We start from the raw sequence: 21,635 nt of genomic DNA, 5'->3' as shown, positions 1-21,635 counted from the left end.
GTGATGATATTACAACCAAATAGTTCAAATGTATTTAATAATACTTTGAAAAGGGTAAGCAGTTGTCATTGGTTTTAGCGGAGCTGGGATCGACTTGCCACCCAGCAGGCAAATAGGTCGTGCAGAGCGCACGTTATTGTGACGTTTTATTGATAACGACCTATTCTACTGACGCACGTGGTGAAAAGGGAAAAGGGAGGGGCGAAAAATTAAAGGGGCAAAGCATAAAATTACTTGTCATTCAAACGTTTCCATACTTTGCTGTCCATGATCAATGCATTAACTGGAGCGTTTCAATAAAGCAAATTTGTCCCCAATATCAGTCTATCCTATTTGACAGTTAATTGTATCACGATTATTTGTATGGCAAACGACAGGAGTGCTGGGGACGCTGCTTGGGTTATGCATAATCAAATGCCGTCGAATCCCAAAGCCGCCTGGCCTTCAAATTACAACTCAGAAAATAATAACGTGAACTGGAGTAACGCTATGGTAAGTCACATTGTGTAGCTAATTCATATCAACACGTTCTTGTGTTTTTAATTTTAGAACACACGGGTTAATGTCAGTAAACAAGCTTTGTCTCGTACTGTGTAAATTTAACGTCATTCGCTCAAGCTAGTTAGCTAGCCTACGTTTTAGCCAGCTAACGTTATCTAGCTAGCCGTCTTCTGACAGTATATCCAATCTAGCTAGTTAGTAAGATTTGCAATACTGCTTGCTTAGCTACATTTGACATGCAGATTTTCTAGCTAGCTATCTCGTTTGTAGTATATGATACATAGCCTAGTTAGACAAACAGTTGAGACTACAATGCATAGCTAACTAGGTATCTATAACTAATAGTCCAATACCAAAGGGTCCTAACATTACTTTTTTATGGAGCTTTGAAGACAACTAGGAACTTGAGGGAAAAACGAGGCCAAATCATGACGTCAGTCATATTCAGGTCGCAAAAGGAGCTGTAGAAAGATACCCATTTTGGTCCATTCAACAACTGAGCGATACAACCCCTGTTAAATCAGGATGTTGTATCTATACCTTATCTCATGCCTTTATTGGAACGGATTTAGTGATCATATCTGTTGGAAAAAGTTAATGTTGCCACACATAACCTACTTGTTAACAAAATTAAGGAAGTTTCCTTTTAAAATTGTTCTTAAATATTATCCTGCCAACCACTATATGAAGAAGTTTAAGGAACACATCAATTCAAATTGTACCTTTTTGTAATGACCATCCAGAAATGGTGTTGCATCTTTTTTGGCATTGTATGCATGTAAGGAAACTGTGGCAAGACATCAGAAAAAATGTATGAAGATTTTACACTATTGTGGAGAGATGTACTGCTTGGATTATTTACCTACAATAGAAATAAAATGAAACTATTTTATGTAATTAATTTAATTATTTTGGCCAAATTTCACATTCACAAATGTACATTTACAAACAAAAGAGCACATTTTCTTACCTTACAAAAATAAATTGAACTATATATTAAGACAATTAAATACTACTCGAACAAAAAGCTGTTTTTATAAATCTATGTCCCTTAGTAGGGTCCTTGTGTAATGTGATATTGTACCCCCTAGCCAAATTGTCCTTCGTATATTATTTATATATACACACGTGTGTTCCCACATGTACTTCCTGTATTGATTTATTGTTAATAATTATACATTTTTTAAATCTGGAAATAAAAATAAACAAATAAAGCTGTAGAAAGATGCCAGAGTTTCCTGTTTGGAATTCCAAGTTGGATGACAGTAAAAAAAATATTTTTCCCAGTCAAAGCTTATTTATTTTATAGTTCCCAGTTGTTTTGAATGCCGCAATAGACCATCGGTGACTTAACGTCACCACATTTGTTTCCGATGAGAATAGAGAGCAATAGTAATGGCTTCTTTTTGTAGGCACCAACTCTGCCATGGTTTTGAACAAAGTCTAAGGGAAAATCTAGTTTTTGTAGGGTTTTTGGTATAAACGGCGAAAATAAGGAGTGTGGGAAACACAGACGTAGTAGATCTTATACGTTTTGTACTATGAGAATCTTCATCAGCTAACCTCACCTTTTGTGAATTTTGAAGCAGTTATATATATTTTTTTTAAACCCACAAAGCACAAAGGCTTCATAATTCATAATATCTGTCAGTTAACATTACTTTTATCTTCTAGAACAAAACTTTTATAAGTCTGTGTTTACCTCAGACCTTCAGCGTTTATTCCAAAACCCTATTCTTTCCCCATTTTAATTTTGCTATAGGAATGGGTGACCGAAACAGGTAAATCATTTCTGTTTTTTAGGTCTACAAGCTGGCGAGCTCTATGCTCAGTGTTGCATTTGATGATCAGGAAGTCTTTTTTTCAGCGTGTCACCATCTTGCTACATGGACAAGTTTTTGGAAACATGGCATGTGCATTTTGAGCTACTGTAGGAAGTGACTTTGCAGGCTAGCTCAGTGGACTATTTCAAGTTGAAGGCTGATGAGGTACTGCAGGCTGCCACTAGCAACTAAATTATCCTTATACCTTTGTTGGGTGTGATTTTCAAAAGAAATCTGTTCAACAACATACATCTGGTGAAATGGAAGCAATTATTGGTACCATGATTGTGGTGGGGGGGCGAGTGGAGTATATCCATGAATATGGACCACAAAGAAGTTTTCTGGAAACAATGCCTGTGGTATGGTGGTCAGCCTTCAACTTGAAATCCTCAATGCTAGGGGGCAGTCATTCCCTGCATTACCTCTTATAGTCCAAGGACCTTACATGTTCTGTTTTTCCATAAACAAGCACTGTAACATGGAAACATGTCAGCGTGGGAACCCTAATCCTATTAAGTTGCGTAGTAATTTAGGCTGATATGAAAGATACTTTACTTTGTTTACAAAACCATACGGCAAGCAAGTGTTAACATTCAGAACGAGCGCCGGTGCTCTTATCAAAACTAGCTAATATTGTGTGATGGCTGCTAGCTAGCTATTATGTAATACAGTAGGAAACGTTTTTACATTCGATCAGTGTCAGTCTTGCTGCATTTGACTATTGGATACTTTGGTCAAACAAGTCTAGGGTTCTGGTTTACTCAGGTCAATATGACTAGTTCAAACTGTGCTGATTTGGAGGCCAGGTAAATAAATCTCTCCCCGTATGCTTACAGGATGCTTCCCAATACCCTGGTTACTCCTCAAACTACTGGTACCCCCAGTCACATTCCACAGCAGGGCACTATGCAAATGCATATCCTTCAGGATCTGACGTGCAGCCACCTTACAACCCACAGGTGCAGTACAGCCTCATGTTATGTCATAGCAAAGGCCCTCTAAATCCAAGGCTATATATGGGAATTAATTCCTTATCTCAAGACTAAAGTGCTCTCAGCCTTCCGTGACACTTTGTCACGCACACATACTTTCACAGACCGGTAGTCTGGCATGCACTTTCACACACTTACGGATGTAGGCACACACTTTCTCTCTCTCTCTCTCCCTCGCTCGCTCCCTGTCCAGGCAATGCAAGCATATCCAAATGGCCACAGTGTCTATAACCCTGGTCCAGGCCAGTATCCGGCAAGTTCTTTCCACCCGTCCAACCCATTCTACTGTGCAGACCAGATGCCTCCCAGGCAGGCCCCAGGCCAGTACCCTAGCCAGTGCTGCCCAGGACCAGAGCAGAGCACAGGGGGGGTCAGGACAACCACACGCCCAGCACCAACATCAGCACCACCACTATCCTGGACCACACTGTCAAGGGGTAAGTTCATTCAACCAGTACAGGGCAGTGTTTAATGGTGTCTGATGTAAAGGCAGTTGGGTATAATGGATCTTGTTTTCTATTTTATACCTTGATCTTCTTTAGGCCTCTGGCTATCTTCCTGGGTCTTACTCGCACTATGGGGAAGGTAGTCCTGCGTTGCCACCAAACCCCCCATACTCCACTGGACAGGCCATTCACCATAGGCCGCAGGCTGAGGCTTGGGCCCACTCGGGTGGGTATGGGCCCTCACACCAGCGGTGGCAGCCAGACAGCCACTATGGGACCCCTGTCCACCCCCAACAACCCCCAGCATGGCCAGGGACAGGCACTGGAGCCCCACCCTCCTATGAAGCCAAGGTAGATGTGGAACACACAGGATGCATCTCAATGACTTAAAGTGGCTTTTTGTCTCATCTCCTTTATTTGCACATATTGTTTCTGAAATAAAATCCAAGTGGGCCTAATTTACTTCTTGGAAGAAAAGGGGATATGTCAGATAAAAGCTCAATACTTCCTCTGGTACCCTAGCTGTTTTGGGTCTGAATTTTAATAACTTCTATTCATTCATTATACACTAGTCGTCTAAGACAGGTGGGCAAACTACGGCCCGCAGGCCACATCACACCGGCTAGTAGATATTACAATTGTTATTTTGGTTTTTTTTTAAAACACTCCAGGACACATCTTGATGTCTAAAAAAATATATTGAACAAAAATATAAACACAACATGCAACAACTTCATTGATTTTACTGAGTTACGGTTCAAATGAGGAAATAAGCCAATTTGAAATACATTCATAAGGCCCTAATCTATGGATTTCGCATAACTGAGAAAACATATATTCATCTGGTTACAGATGCATTAAAGAAAAATGGGCTTCAGGATCTCGCCACAGTATTTTTGTCCATTGAAATTTCCGTCGATAAAATGCAATTGTTTGTCTGTAGCTTATGCCTGCCAATACCATTACCCCACCGCCACCATGGGCCACTCTGTTCACAACGTTGACATCAGCAAACCGCTTGCCCACACATCGCCATAAACGTGGTCTGCGGTTGCGAGGCCAGTTGGACGTACTGCCAAATTCTCTAAAATTACATTGGAAGTGGCTTATGGTAGAGAAATGAACATTTAAGTCTGGCAACAGCTCTGGTGGTCATTCCTGCAGTCAGCATGCAAATTGCGCGCTCCCTCAACTTGAAACATCTGTGGCATTGTGTTGTGACAACTGCACATTTTATTGTCCACAGCACAAGGTGCACCTGTGTACTGGTCATGCTGTTTAATCAGCTTCTTGATATGCCACATCTGTCAGGTGGCTGGATTATATTGGAAAATGAGAAATGCTCACTACTAGGGATCTAAATAGATTTGTGATCAATTTGGTAGAATACATTTTTTTGCCTATGGAAAATTTCTGGAATTTTTATTTCCACTCATGAAACATGGGCCAACACTTTACATGCGTTTTTATATTTTAGTTCAGTGTAGGTTGAAATGATAATCATCCTAATATACACTACATATACAAAAGTATGTGGACACCCTTTCAAATGAGTGGATTCTGTTATTTCAGCCACTTCTGTTGCTGACAGGTGTATAAAATCAAGCACACAGCCATGCAATCTCCATAGACAAACAAACTGTAGAATGGCCTTACTGAAGAGCTCAGTGACTTTCAACATGGCACTGTCATACGATGCCACCTTTCCAACAAGTCAGTTCGTCAAATTTCTGCCGTGCTAGAGCTGCCCCGGTCAAGTGTAAGTGCTGTTATTTTGAAGTGGAAACTTTTTTAGGAGTGACAACTGCTCAGCCGCGAAGCGGTAGGCCACACATGCTCACAGAACTGGACCGCCGAGTGAAATGCAGAGCTTGTGAAACTTGTCTGTCCTCTGTTGCAACACTCACTACCGTCAGCACAAGAACTGTTCGTCGGGAGCTTCATGTAATGGGTTTCCATACCTGATCAGCCACAAACAAGCCTAAGATCACCATGCACAATAAAAGGCGTCGACTGGAGTGGTGTAAAGCTTGCCACCATTGTGCTTCTGGAGCAGTGGAAACGTGTTCTCTGAAGTGATGAATCACACGTCACCATCTGTCAGTCTGATGGACGAATCTGGGTTTGACGGATGCTAGGAGAACGCTACCTGCCTCAATGCATAGTGCCAATTAAAGCATGACAATGCCCCTGTGCACAAAGCGAGGTACATACAGAAATGGTTTGTCGAGATTGTTGTGGAAGAACCTGATTTGTCCCCAGTGGAACCACTACTTTTGGGCACCCGAGTGGCGCAGCGGTTTAAGGATGTCTGTGCTAAATGCGTCACTACAGACACCCTAGTTCGATTCTAGGCTGTATCACAACCAACCATGATTGGGAGTCCCATATGAAGGTGCACAATTGGCCCAGCGTCGTCCTGGTTTGGCTGGTGTAGGCCATCATTGTAAATAAGAAATTGTTCTTAACTGACTTGCCTAGTAAAATAAACTAGGCCTAATCGCCCAAAATCAGTGCCCGACCTCACTAATGCTCTTGTGGCTGAATGGAAGCAAGTCCCTGCAGCAATGTTCTACTGGAAAGTCTTCCCAGAAGAGGGGAGGCTGTTATAGCAGTAAAAGGAGGACCAACTCCATATCAATGCCCACGATTTTGGAATGAAATATTTCACGAGCAGGTGTCCACATACACTACTAGAAGTATTTTCAAAACTGCCCTCTTTCTAGCCTGCACATGCATTTTGAGGAACAAATTGAATTTCAAAATCATGTGGCCCTCAAGCCAACAAGTTTGTTTGCCCACCCTTGGTCTAAGACAATCTTTTTTTTTACTTCCTCAGGACCAGCACTACGCAGGACCCCACCAGCGTGCCCCACAGGTGGGACCCAAACCCAGACTGGCCCACTCCCCTAACCCCACCAATGGCAAGCCTGTCGACTTCAGCTCACCTCCCCAGATGTACAATAAACCAGGGCGAGGAGGGGCGCAGGAGCCAAAGCCTTCCCAGGGTGAGCCTCCACCCCCAATCCCAGCTCCAGCCCAGCATCAGGGAGCGATCCACAACCCTAGCCTGGCCAAAGTCCAGCAGGTCATGGCCCGGGTGCTTTTGCTCCATGAGGATGTGGACGAGTTTGTGGGTAAAAAATCGGACAAGAGTTACAGGTACCTAGAGGAACTGCTTACTAAGGAGCTGCTGGTGTTGGACTCAGTGGAGACTCAGGGACAGGAAGTGGTAAGGCAGGCCCGGAAGGAGGCTGTGCAGAGGATCCAGGCCATACTGGACCGGCTGGAGAAAAAGGCCTTCTGAACTGAACCAGTTATGTATATGGACGGGTCTTACTGTTCTTTTCTTGTGACATTTGAAACTTCCACAGTCAGGTTGTGGGCCTTATTTCAGATTTAAACCGATCCCTTAGAATTCATTGGAGTCCTAAGTCCTTGTTTGTTGTCTACACCTCCCGGATCGGAAAGGTTTAGATTGGCTGATTGTCAACAAGGGTTTGGTTTGGAATCGGGCTAGCTTGGGATACTTTATGCAGGTGTGATTACAACATACATAAGATGCCATTTCAAAGTAGTCATGATGGAAAATTGAATGGTTGTACATATCAAGTTATGATGTTGGGTTAGTTTTCATAACCCGACATTAGTGTCCATGACTGCTTAAAGCGTCTTATGTCATACTTATGCCCGTGCAATGTAGTGTCGCCATGTTCCTTTCGAAGTAGGTAGACATTTCCCCTTAATCACTGGTACAGGATCAGATAAGTTTTCGGTTAGGATTTGGAGTAGGCTGATCTGATCCTAGATCTGTGGTTAAAGGCCATGTGTTCCATTCACCATGTTTTCTTAGATGATGTGAACTAATGGCACTGCCATGAGATTTCCCCTTTATCACTCACCCCAACATTGTCACCCACTTGTCATTGCAAGCAGAATGCAAACACAGCCTTCCAAATCGGTACTGGGTAATGTATTCTGTTTATTTGACACTTCAGGATATACAAGGGTAGGGTCAATTGCTTTTCAATGTGGTCGATTTTAAAGAAATGTATTGAAATCCACTTAATTGAGAAGTGGCGCAATGAAAATATTGAGCAAGGTTCAATTCACATTCTGAATAGATGGAATTGATCCCAACCCTGGTATGTACTGTTTTGTAGTTGGTCTACAACTTCTTCACAATGCTATTTCCATTGACTGGTGGTAGACAGTGTAAGTGCAGATCTAGGATCAGTTTTTAGAAGGATGAAAAGGAAAACTGACCTTTCTTTTGGTGTGATCTCTGACCATTCTACCACATAGTTTGACCAATCCAGTCTCGGACCAGTGACTATTTGAGGGAGGAAACGAAGGATGCATTGTCAAAGTATTGGATGAGGAGGTTGGATCAACGATTTCCTAGACTGTGATTGGTTCTTATAAATCACAAGTGCCATAATATCGGCAGGTGCTTTTTCAAATCTTAAAAAAAATAAACAATCTCTAAAGCTTTGCATGGAACAAAATGTTATGTTTGTCATATTAGTTTATTTTTTTCCCATGTGCTGGTATTTTTTTGTGTTAAGATTATTGCGTATTAGTTCGATTGATGTGTGTGTAACAGACCTGTAAAAGGTCATGTCTACAGAGGTTTCTGATTAAGTGCATGTTTCCAACGTTTAGATGGAAATATTTGCCTGACTGATTTTAGAAGTGACTATAGCTCAAACTGAGGACTTGCATTAAATGTCAGGACTTTTTAAAAATATGTTGTATTTATGCAATTGTCTTTTTGGATAACATACCGTAAACACTCACAATTAACAAGAGTTCATCATCTTATAGGTGAGAGAGAGAGAATGACAGACATTTTTGAATGAAGGGGTGCTGATGGTGAGACAAAGCACATGCCACTTGATCTCTTTCCCTCTAGGGATTTAGATAATTCTGTGAATAGTTTCCCTCCACTAAAAGACAACATTTTTCTCATGGCTGGCCATTCTGAAAATAACATTTTTTAGTGAAGTTGAGACTGCTCTGTATGTCCGCGCCCATATCATTGCCTGACTACTAGCATTCAGATATTTTTAAAAAGGTGTGAACACATATGTTCTCGCTGAGCAATTTTGAACACTCATTGAATTTGATTTGTGGGACAGTGTCAGAAGGCTTTGAAGACTCACTGAAGCAAACCAACTTTATTAATCCTACACTTGTTCATTCAATTCCTCATCAGGATTCCTTTGAAACTAATCTACAATCAATAGTTTTGCTGCTTTAAAGGGCCCAGTTTATCAAAAGCATTTTAAGGCTAAGTTAATCTTAACCATAGGAGCCTATGGTTCTAACGATTAGCTTAGCCTTACACTACCCTTTCCAAAACCAGTTCCACTGAAAGGTGGCAGCAGCTACAACAAAAACTGTCGGACCGGGCTTCAAACCACTTTGAAAAACTGGATTTCTACGTAACCTATGGAGGTATGGTAGCAGAGATTTGTCTACTTTAAAAGCCAAACAAAAAGATTTGACCTCAACTCCACCTGTCCTGGAACGACAGACAACCTCCTCGTTAGGTGGAGATTGACCTTTCACCAGGGCTGGCAAGTGTTTTGGTATTTTATTAGGATCTCCATTAGCTGTTGCGAAAGCAGCAGCTACTCTTTCTAGGCTCCACACAAAACATGAAACAATACAGAATGACAATACAGAAAATCAATAGACAAGAACAACTCAAGGACCGCACGACATACATTGAACGACTGTGCTTCCCTGGGAAAGCCATCACCCATGCAGGCAAAGTGTGGTGCAGACTTTACATTGGAGACCAGTAAGTGCAGTGACAATACCTGTCCTTTTTATATTGGTTGACTGGAAAATATGGTCAGGAAAAATGGACAAGAATTGATCAACAGAGATTAATCCAAGGCATGTTTTGGGCAAGGCTCAGGTGTGCGGAAAGCGGATTGTAAATCTTTTTTTAAGCACTTGGGCCCTAAAGTAACATGCACTCTAAAGCAGAGTTATATATCGTGAAAGTGCATAGGCCAATCTGGTCACTGTTCCCAAAGTGGACGTCAGCAGTGTGAATTCTGTATAATATCAGATTGCCAGTTATTTGCTCTTATACAATCTCTCTATAGATCTAGCATCAACTCCAGGCTTCAGTGTCCAGAACTTTGAGTTTCTACACAGCCTCGGATATGACTTGTCCATTGTAGACCGTATAAATATCTACAGTATTTTCATAGTTGTGCAATATGTTTTTTAATAAACTTGAAACTTGTGGTTTTCAAAAGGACAGTGCTATGAACGTCGCCCAGCTGGCAAACCATCGTGTCACCCATGTCTTGAACACAGACCACAGTAAATGACGAGAAGGGGCGGAGACATACCAGGGCACGAACATCAAGTACCTTGGCATCGAGGCCCACAACTCCTGTATATTTTACATGATTGTCAACTTCCAGACTGCGCTGAATTCACACACTGGGCCCTCCGGGTTCAGTAAAGTGGAATGTTGCAAAATTTGTGAGTTCAATAGTGATACTCCATCTAGCATTGTAAGTACTAGCTTGTTACAGAGTAAGACGTTTTTACATTGGGGAATGCCTGTATAGTAAGTGTGTTATGGCCAAGTGTATGATGAAATGTACATTAAAGAGTTGTTTCCTTCGCCAACATGACATTTCTATCTGCAACGCACTGAAAGGTCAAACTAAAAGGAGGCAAATGTTTCCAGAGGAGAAGTGAACACACTGTGCTTAGTGTGCTTTCTCCCCTCTCCCTCTCCCCCTTTCTACCCTCTACCAGTGGCGGTAGATTCCATTTAAGATGGAGGAAGATTTTTATTAATAAGCATGGCCTTATTTATATTAAAGCATATTGGATGACTGTCATTCATATTCCATTCACCCAGTTCAATGTAATAGAGAATGGTTTAGGCTACTACATTATACTAACATTTTCCCTATACCCATCATGAGGTTACTATAACCTAGCCTATGAATGAAAGTTTACAACATAGGTCCATATAGGTTGAGAGACAAATTTGAGGTGATAGACACATGGACTGACTGTGACATTCAATACCGCCGTGCACACTCTTGCCTGCATCTAGCTGATATAGGGTGTAATCGTTAGTCCAACAGTTTCTATTGGACAAATTCAGATAGGTTTATCCCTGTTTTGTTCCTTATAAGAAATGTTTTTTCAACAGAATCATAGGAATGAATACACCCCGATCAAGCGTAAACACAGTTCACTTTCATAGCAGCCACGTTGTATTCCTTCTTGCATGCGCACTCATATCAACTCTTCCCTTCGCTGGTGGACTTAAATGCACAACACATCAGCACAACACATCAGCTGTATGTAACCAGATGGAAAAAAAACATTCCAAGCCAAACTGCTACACACAGCCTACATCGTTGTCACCATATTAGCTAAAGTAATGTCATAGTCAGCATAGCTAATAGAACTAGCGCGTTAGTAAACCCGCTACAATCCTGCAGTAATGTTACAGTCTATTGACTGTACAATGTAACGTTACTGCATGATTGTATTGGGTTTACTAATGCGTAAGCAGTTACACCGGCGGGCACCGGTGGCAATAAATTAATAAAATAAGAAGTTTACCTTGACTTGGAAGAGTTCCAGTGTTGTGTTGAATAGTCATAGCCAGCTAGCTAACATAGCATCGTTCTGTTGAGCAGGGTGTTTCAGTTGGCTGAACTAGCTAGCTGCATTTACTAGCTAAGTAAGTGAAAGTGAAAACAAATTGCTCACTATCTCTTGACTCTCCTTTATTTTGGAAGACTGTTCAACGATTATCTTTCTCTCTTTGAGTCAATTACTCATCACATGTTATGCACTGCAGTGCTAGCTAGCTGTTGCTTATGCTTTCAGTACTAAATTCATTCTCTGATCCTTTCAATGGGTGGACAATATGTCAGTTCATGCTGCAAGAACTCTGATAGATTGGAGGACGTCCTCCAGAAGTTGTCATAATATCTAAGTCTATGGAAGGGGGTGAGAACAGTGAGTATCCTAGGTTTTGTGTTGAAGTCAATGTACCCAGAGGAGGATGGAAGATAGCTGTCCACCGGCTACACCATGGTGCTACCCTACAGAGTGCTGAGGAGGTTACTGAAGACCTTTGCAAAATTGTGTGTTTTAATCAGTTATTTGGTGACGTAATTATATTTAGTTTTATCTTCAAATAACTTTTTAATGTTTTACATTTATTTTTATTTAACTCACTGAGGATGGTCCTCCCCTTCCTCTATGGAGCCTCCACTGCTCTATACCCCATCTTTCCCTGAGGTATAGTGCTGGTGCACGGTGCTGTTGAGGTGAGCCGTTCAGCCACCCTGGTTCTGGCCTACCTGATGCTGAAACGGAACCCAATGCTGAAACATCCACCCGGTGGATGCCATCTGTGCCGTGAAGGACAGCAATGGTGTAATCTCCAACAGAAGCTTCCTCAGACAGCTCACCAACTTCAACACCAAACTGTATGGCTACCTCCGCAAAGCTTCCAACACCTAGAAGTCTCTGATTATATCAGGTTCTCTTTTATTCTATTTGAGCAGTGGGTCATAAACCTTTCAACATTGTCAACATTGTTGGTATAGGGTATGTATGGAGACTTGCATTCTACACTAAACAAAAATATAAACGCAACATGTAAAGTGTTTCATGAGCTGAAATAAAAGATCCAAGTTCCATATGTACAAAAAGCTCATTTCTCTCTCAAATTATCTCTCAGATTTTGTGCACAAATTTACATCCCTGCTAATGAGAATTTCTCCTTTGCCAATATAATACATCCACCTGACAAGTATGGCATATCAAGAAGCTGATTAAACAGCATGATCATTACATATGTGCACCTTGTGCTGGGGACAATAAAAGGCCAGATGTCTCAAGTTTTAAGGGAGCGTGCAATTGGCATGCTGACTGCAGGAATGTCCACCAGAGATGTTGCCAGAGAATTTAATGTTCATTTCTCTACCATAAGCTGCCTCCAATGTCATCTTAGACAATTTGGCAGTACGTCCAACTGGCCTCACAACCACAGACCACGAGTATGGCGTTGTGTGGGTGAGCGGTTTGCTGATGTCAACGTTGTGAACAGAGTGCCCCACTGTGGCGGTAAGGTTATGGTATAGGCAGACATAAGCTACGGACAACGAACACAATTGTATTTTATCAATGGCCATTTGAATGCACAGAAATACTGTAACGAGATCCTCAGGCCCATTGTGAGGCCCATTTATTTTAAGGTATCTGTGACCAACAGATGCATATCTGTATTCCCAGTCATGTGAACTCTATATATTAGGGCCTAATGAATTTATTTCAGTTGTCTGATTTCCTCCTATGTAACTCAGTAAAATCTTTGACATTGTTGCATGTTGTGTTTATTGTTCTGTGCAGTATAGATCCCAGTATTCAAAGTTCAGCAGAGAAAGTTATTATTTTCCTAACCCTGTCTGGCTGTAGAATTATTTGTACATTAATCAAATTTCAATCAAATATATTTATAAAGCCATTTTTATATCAGTAGATGTCACAAAGTGCTTTACAGAAACCCAACCTAAAAAACCCATTCAGCTAGCAATGCACTGTGGCTCGGAAAAACTCCTTAGAAAGGCAGAAACTTGGACAGGAACCAGGCTCTGATGGCTGTGCCAGGTGGAGATAGTACATGGCCATTAAGGCCAGATTGTTCTTCAAGATGTTCAAACGATCATAGATGACCAGCAGGGTCATTCGGAGGTCGAGACAGCAGATGCAGTAGAGAGAGAGAGTCAAAAACACGACTGATGAACAAGTCAGGGTTCCATAGCAAAAGGGAGAACAGTTGAACCTCCCTTTAGAGGTCTGAGACATCACTGATGGTTTGGAGGTCTGAGAAATCTGTCTTCTAGGGAAGTAAATAAAAATATGAAAGAGAGGGTGAAAAGCTTCAAGTTCCTCGGCGTGCACATCACTGACAACCTGTATCCTGCCCTGAACTTTAGTCACTGTTACTAGCTGGCTACCACCCGGTATTCAGCCCTGCACTTTAGACACTGCTGCCCTATGTACATAGTCATTGAAAACTGGTCACTTTAATAATGTTTACATACTGTTTTACCCACTTCATATTAGAGCCCTTTACGGGAATGCCCGCAAGGTTCAGGCCCTACCCTACCCAGGCCCAATTTGCTTCTGCTAAATGTAAGACCTGGAATGACCAAAATCAAAAATAACTTCCTCTGTTGGAGAGGAGCAGCTAATGGCGGCCCTGAGTCTGTGAGTATCCAGAGCAATGGCTCCGCTTGGGCTGCTCTGCTCAATAAAGAGACGAGAGAGCTGTTAGCTACTTTTCGTCACTCAACTCCGACAAAATTCAAGGAACCTTATTCTTTTCTGTGAAATAATCTCTCCTGTCTTATATTTGACGAGGTTGAAGCTCGTTCGACACAATGTTATGATCTTAGTCAGATATGACTGTACTGCGTAGCAGAACACGAGCAAATGGCTCAGCTTCAAAATGTTTATGAACAATTTAGTGATACCCAAGCCCTGAACATACCCTAGTTATTGATGAAAAACAGGCCCTTCCTAACCCTATGTATAATGTCGGGGCCGATCGGGCTTGGGTCGGGTATTGCAGCAGACAACCACATCGGGTTCCACCCCTATCTGGTAAAAACAAGAAGAAGCGGTCACCAACCCTGGACAATTAAGGAGGGGAGAAACATTGCCTGGAACATGACAGCGATTTCAGTTTACTTGAGTGGCCTGCGCATTCCCCAGACCTCAACCCAATAGCACATCTTTGGGATGAGATGGAAAGGACTGCTCACAGCATGAATGTACCGCCATCCAATCTGCCATCGCTTCAACATGGACCAACATCCCTGTGGAACTTTTCCGACACCTTGTAGAATTCCCCAAAGAATTTAAGGAAATTCTGGAGGCAAAGTATCCTGTACTAGATGGGTATACCTAAAAAACTGCCCACTGAGTGTATACTAAGTATACCAAACACCTTCCTAATATTGAGTTGCAGCCCCACCTTTTGCCCTCAGAGCAGCTTAAATTCTTTGCAGCACGGACTCTACAAGGTGTCGAAGGCGTTCCACAGGGATGCTGGCCCATGTTGATTTCAATGCGTCTCACAGTTGTATCAAGTTGGCTGAATGTCCTTTGTGTGGTGGACCATTTATAACATACACAGGAAACTGTTGAGCTTGAGCAATCCAGCAGCATTGTAGTTCTTGACACAAACCGGTGCACCGGGCACCTACTACCATACCCCATTCAAAGGAACTTAAATCTTTTGCCTTGCCCATTCACCCTCTGAATGGCACACATACACAATCCATGTCTCAATTGTCTCAAGGCTTACAAATCCTTCTTTAACCTGTATCCTCCCCTTTATCAACACTGATTTGAAGTGGATTTTAACAAGTGACATCAGTAAGGGATCATAGCTTTCACCTGGATTCTCCTGGTCCGTCTGTCACATAAAGAGCAGGTGTCCTTAATGTTTTGTTTACCAGTGTATATTTATATTCTGACATTACTTGTTCTAATATTTCTTGATTCGTCTTTTTCCCGTCTATTGTTAGGTATTACTGTACTGTTGGAGCTAGGAACATAAGCATTTTGCTACACCCACAATAACATCTGCAAAATATGTGTTGCCACCAATACAATTGCATTTTTGATTTGAAGTATACAGAGTCAGGGGGACGTAAAGTGGTTCCCATCAGGCACCACTCTACTTCCACCAATATAAAGTTATATGCATTCATACTCACTGTTGAAACCACAAAGAGGAATTCGGCCATTTTGTACCCCAAACTTTGTCTCCCAAGACGTCTATACCAATATTACATCAAAATAACTGGTTGAACATTAGCAGCCCGTAGCTGTGCATGGCTGATCATCCAAAATGTGATTTCTCAAAACTTGACCTTTACAGCTTTCCATCAGTGCCTGTTCTCCTCTCCAACAAGTAGAAATGTCCTGTATTTTGTTTTTATGTGATTGCAAACCAAATGTATCTGATATAGAAGGATCTTTCATATCTTTCGTGAGATTCCTAAAGATTGGAAAGCAGCCACGGTCATCCCCCTCTTCAAAGGAGGAGGCAATCTAGACCCGAAATGTTACAGACCTATACCCATCCTGCCCTGCCTTTCTAAAGTGTTTTGAAAGTTAATAAACAGATCACCGACCATTTCGAATCCCACTGTACCTTCTCCGCTGTGCAATCTGGTTTCTGAGCTGGTCACGGGTGCACCTCAGCCACGCTCAAGGTCCTAAACAATATCATAACCGCCATTGATAAAAGACAGTACAGTACTGTCTTCATCGACCTGGCCAAGGCTTTCGACTCTGTCAATCACCATATTCTTATTGGCAGACTTAACAGCCTTGGTTTCTCAAATGACTGCCTCGCTTGGTTCACTAACTTCTTCTCAGATAGAGTTCAGTGTGTCAAATTGGAGGGCCTGTTTTCCGGACCTCTGGCAGTCTCTATGGGGGTGCCACAGGGTTCAATTCTGGGCCAACTCTTTTCTCTGTGTACATCAATGATGTCGCTCTTGCTGCGGATGATTCTTTGATCCACCTCTACGCAGACGACACCATTCTGTATTCATCTGGCCCTTCCTTGGACACTGTGTTAACAAACCTCAAAATGAGCTTCAACGCCATACAACACTCCTTCTGTGGCCTCCAACTGCTCTTAAATGCTAGTAAAACGAAATGCATGCTCTTCAACCGATTCTTGCCCGCACCCTCCCGCCCGAATAGCATAATTACTCTGGACGATTCCAACTTAGAATATGTGGACAACTATAAATGCCTATGTGTCTGGCTAGACTGTTAACTCTCCTTCCAGACTCACATTAAGTATCTCCAATCCAAAATTAAATCTAGAATCGGCTTCCTATTTCGCAACAATGCATCCTTCACTCATGCGGCCAAACATACCCTCGTAAAACTGACTATCCTACCGATTCTTGACTTTGGCGATGTCATTTACAAAATAGCCTCCAACACTCTACTCAGCAAATTGGATGCAGTCTGTCACAGTGCCATCCATCACCAAAGCCCCATATACTACCCACCACTGCGACCTGTATACTCTCGTTGGCTGGTCCTCGCTACATATTCGTCGCCAAACCCACTGGCTCCAGGTCATCTATAAGTCTTTGCTAGGTAAAGCTCCACCTTATCTCAGCTCACTGGTCACCATAGCAACACGCGCTCCAGCAAGTATATCTCACTGGTCATTACCAAAGTCAACACCTCCTTTGGTTGCCTTTCCTTCCAGTTCTCTGCTGCCAATGACTGGAATGAATTGCAAAAATCACTGAAGTTGGAGACATATCTCCCTCACTAACTTTAAGCGTCAGCTGTCAGAGCAGCTTACCGATCGCTGCAGCTGTACACAGCCCATCTGTAAATAGCCCATCCAGCCAACCAACTACTTACCTCATCCCCATATTTGATTTTCTGCTCTTTTGCACACCAGTATATCTACTTGCACATCCTCATCTGCACATATATCACTCCATTGTAAATTGCTAAATTGTAATTACTTCTCCACTATTGTCCTATTTTATTGCCTTACCTCCTTACTTAATTTGCACACACTGTATACAGATTTTTCTATTGTGTTATTGGCTGTACGATTGTTTATTCCATTGTGTAACTCTGTGTAGTTTTTGCCGCACTGCTTTGCTTTGTCTTGCCAGGTCGCAGTTGTAAATGAGAACTTGTTCTCACCTGGCCTACCTGGTTAAATAAAGGTGATCTATCCTGCAGCCTGCTGTTCATCGGAGGTTCATCAAATCTGTAGATGTCAGACTTTTCCAGGGTAGTAGAGATCTTTTACATGTCAGAGGCGCTGCTGAGCAAAGCTGGCTAATGCTCTTTTTGCCTCTTTGTCCATTTTGATTGTCTGTCTGTTTACCATCAGTAAACATCTTACATGCTCCAAACACTCTTTAATTAGACTTATGTGTTCTCTTGTTTCAGGCCAATGAGGAAGGAGATTCCTTCCCTATCTGGGGCACGTGTCTGTGGATGCAGCCGTTGACTTTTCTGATGGCCATAGAGAACCTGCTGACCAAAACCACAGCTGAGAAGATGGCCCTGCCCCTGAACCTCACCACAGGTATGGCCCAGTCCTTTCACACCTCTATAGGGGAGTCAAGTGCTAGGGATAAGGACAAGGATACGGTCTGGGACTGGGTCTGAAGACTTCCACATACTGCACATTCTAAAATCCACCACTAGAGGGCAGGGAATACAAGCTTCAAGTTTTAGAGATGCTTCTGATCAAGACAGAATTTCAGTGAAGCTCTTGAGTTAAACTACACCCTGACAACTCCCAACACTCATTGCAAAACCGTTTCCATCTTCATAAAGTGCATTTATGCTTCTTCTGGGCTGATTCGAGAGGACTGATGAATTCTCTCCCCATGGTTGCAATTAAAAAACTTTTTGAATGTCTCGTTCCCCTTTCCCCGCGGAGGCCCATTCCAGTCGAATGTACAAGGGGTTCCCCAGTGATGTCAGATAGGCATTATCCCAAGAAGCTTTAACAGAGAATGTTCACCATTATGGAGTGACCACGAAGTTGTAATCATACTTTAAATTAATCATTTTTCTTAGTATCTCTTTTGAATACAATATGACTGGTTTTGACTATCAACTCCCTTGCTTATGGCCTTTTCTTACAGACATTCAAGGAAAATGAGAACCTGCAACATTTTGTGTCCACAAACAAGGCTAAGAATGGTGCCATCTTTGTCTCAACCATGGAAGGGAATCAACTACAAGTACAACTACAGTTTTTTAAATAGGCCTTTAACAGATCATACATAGTTGTTTTTTTAGATAAAGCAATGTAAATCACTGTGGGCTGCATAATCTGTAACGAACTATGCTGCACAAAGTAATTGTTAGTATCACAATATTATAATAGTTTTATAATAGTTGTAGTGGAAATTTCCTGTATTTACCAAATCATGAGAGCAAACCACACACAAGTCAGACTTATCATAAAGTCCATCTTTAATTATATGAGCTCCATCACAACCAAGTGACTCTCAGATCAATTCAGTGTCTATAAATGAATTCTCTGAGAGTCCTTACAAAACAGTTCTTAGTATCATTTATAGCCAAGACACACCCATCTCAACTCACATGACGAATAACAGATCTTAGGAACATTACAAAGGAAGACTTTACTTGAGAGAGGAGTATTCCATAGCCAGACAGCATTAGCTATAAATTATTGTTCAGTTTGCTCTCCTAAAACGAGGTTCTACTTCTCGTTCTTGGTACAACATAGTACCAAGACATTAGGATATATATCAATTGTCATTTTAGACACTCCCATTCTGGACAAGCTCATGGAGACACAGTGACTGGCACACAGACATTGTGGAGCCAAGAGATAATTGGTTCCCCCCTCAATCATCCATTCACATGGTTTAAAAGATATGTTTACATATGAAGACAAGCTTGACCTCTCCCCTCTCTGCGGCCCAAGTAACTGAACCTTGACAGAGAACAGATAACTGCAACTGGCCAACAGTATCATCCAAAAATAGACATTCTAATGACATATCTCACATAAGCATGCAATAAAAATAAAACATCTTATCTATGTTACCCAACTATTCTGATTAATCCCCAACAGGACGTTGGGTGATGATGTAGAATCCTGCCACTAGGGGCAACAGTGAGCGCTGTTACCTTCAAATAGGTTTCGGTTTTGCTCTGGCATTGTGGATGGGGATGGCGGATGGTCGTAAGCATCTGCCTCTGATTCCAAAGGTTGCAAGGTTGAATCCAGCAATAGAAAGTTGTTTTTGTTTTAAGCTTATCCCAAATCTTAACACTTACCTTAACCATGCGGAGTCAATGCCTAACCTCAAGTCAGTGCCTAAACTTAACCTTAAACACCTTGAAATTTGACGTTTGAGAAACATGGATGAACGTCTAAATTGGTCGTAAGGTAATGTGAGCTCCTGTGTTGAGTCTGGAGTATGATTCTTCCAGGGAGGACTTACCCATTCTATGGGATCCAGTGGCATCCTGGCGTTAACCGCTTCCAGTGGGACCCCAACCTAAACTTCCCCCACTCCTCAGAAGCTGTACGCGATGCCTCCTCCTTCAATGAAGGTGGGTAATCACACCTAATGAAGTTGAATCTTTGTGTCCTTCAAGTCAGCCAAATACAGTGTATTGCACATGTTATTTCACGATTGTGTAGTGTTATCTTGTGAGGTATAGTAAATTGCAACATTTTTGCCTTTTGATGCACAATAAAGTTCTATTCTATGTTAAAGGTAGGAGAAATTTGCATCACACTCGACCAGCCTGAGGAAGGTGCCATGTCGCTCATATACAACTTCACACCAACCTACCCTGGCAACTTCACTGGATAAGAGCAGATCTACTTCTGAGATGTTGATGTTCTGCCCTCACAACTGTACCATTAATCTAAATGTTATGGGATGTTATGAGAAGTTTACAATGTGCACTAACTATAGGCTGTGACATGTTCATTTCTAAACTCAGCAAAAAAAGAAACGTCCCTTTTTCAGGACCCTGTCTTTCAAGGATAATTCGTAAAAATTCAAATAACTTCACAGATCTTCATTGTAAAGGGTTTAAACACTGTTTCCCATGCTTGTTCAAGGAACCATAAACAATTCATGAACATGCACCTGTGGAACGGTCGTTAAGACACTAACAGCTTATAGACGGTAGACAATTAAGGTCACAGTTATGAAAACTTAGGACACTAAAGAGGCCTTTCTACTGACTGAAAAACACCAAAAGTAAGATGCCCAGGGTCCCTGCTCATCTGCGTGAATGTGCCTTAGGCATGCTGCAAGGGGGCATGAAGACTGCAGATGTGGCCAGGGCAATAAATTACAATGTCCATACTGTGTGACGCCTAAGACAGAGCTACAGGGAGACAGGACAGACAGCTGATCATCCTCGCAGTGGAAGACCACGTCTAACAACACATGCACAGGATCAGTACATCCAAACATGACACCTGCGGGACAGGTATAGGATGGCAACAACAACTTCCCGAGTTACACCAGGAACGCACAATCCCTCCATCCGTGCTCAGACTGTCTGCAATAGGCTGAGAGAGGCTGGACTGAGGGCCTGTAGGCCTGTTGTAAGGCAGGTCCTCACCAGACATCACCAGCAACAACGTCACCTTTGGGCACAAACCCACCGTCGCTGGACCAGACAGGACTGACAAAAAGTGCTCTTCACTGATGAGCCACGGTTTTGTCTCACCAGGGGTGATGGTCGGATTTGCGTTTATCGTCGAAGGAATGAGCGTTACACCGAGGCCTGTACTCTGGAGCGGGATCGATTTGGAGGTGGAGGGTCCGTTATGGTCTGGGGCGGTGTGTCACAGCATCATCGGACTGAGCTTGTTGTCATTGGAGGCAATCTCAATGCTGTGTGACAGGGAAGACATCATCCTCCCTCATGTGGTACCCTTCCGCAAGGCTCATCCTGACAGCATGACAATGCCACCAGCCATACTGCTCGTTCTGTGCGTGATTTCCTGCGAGACATGAATGTCAGTGTTCTGCCATGGCCAGCAAAAAGCCTTGATCTCAATCCCATCGAGTATGTCTGGGACCTGTTGGATCGGAGGGTGAGAGCTAGGGCCTTTACCCCCAGAAATGTCCGGGAATTTGCAGATGCCTTGGTGAGAGTGGATAACATCTCACAGCAAGAACTGGCAAATCTATTGCAGTCCATGAGGAGGAGATGCACTGCAGTACTTAATGCAGCTGGTGGTCACACCAGATACTGACTGTTACTTTTGATTT

At 42.4% G+C, this 21,635-nt stretch overlaps 1 protein-coding gene and 1 pseudogene across 1 annotated transcript; both read left to right on the top strand.

Annotated features, from left to right (window-relative positions):
- Nucleotides 1–229: 229 nt before the first annotated feature.
- Nucleotides 230–8,512, top strand: LOC124034100 (BAG family molecular chaperone regulator 4-like). The gene is made up of 5 exons (XM_046346840.1): nucleotides 230–492; nucleotides 3,161–3,283; nucleotides 3,510–3,753; nucleotides 3,859–4,113; nucleotides 6,602–8,512. Exons 2-5 carry the CDS (start codon nucleotides 3,162–3,164, stop codon nucleotides 7,067–7,069), a joined length of 1,089 nt encoding a protein of 362 aa, XP_046202796.1. The 5' UTR covers nucleotides 230–492; nucleotide 3,161; the 3' UTR covers nucleotides 7,070–8,512.
- A 5,514-nt stretch (nucleotides 8,513–14,026) lies between these two features.
- Nucleotides 14,027–20,231, top strand: LOC124032985 (annotated as a pseudogene).
- The last annotated feature ends 1,404 nt before the right edge of the window (nucleotides 20,232–21,635 follow it).

Source organism: Oncorhynchus gorbuscha, linkage group LG04, assembly GCF_021184085.1.
Source record: "Oncorhynchus gorbuscha isolate QuinsamMale2020 ecotype Even-year linkage group LG04, OgorEven_v1.0, whole genome shotgun sequence".
NCBI classification, from domain to species: domain Eukaryota; kingdom Metazoa; phylum Chordata; class Actinopteri; order Salmoniformes; family Salmonidae; genus Oncorhynchus; species Oncorhynchus gorbuscha.
Note: the sequence above shows the minus strand (reverse complement) of the source record. Positions and strands in the feature narration are given on the sequence as shown.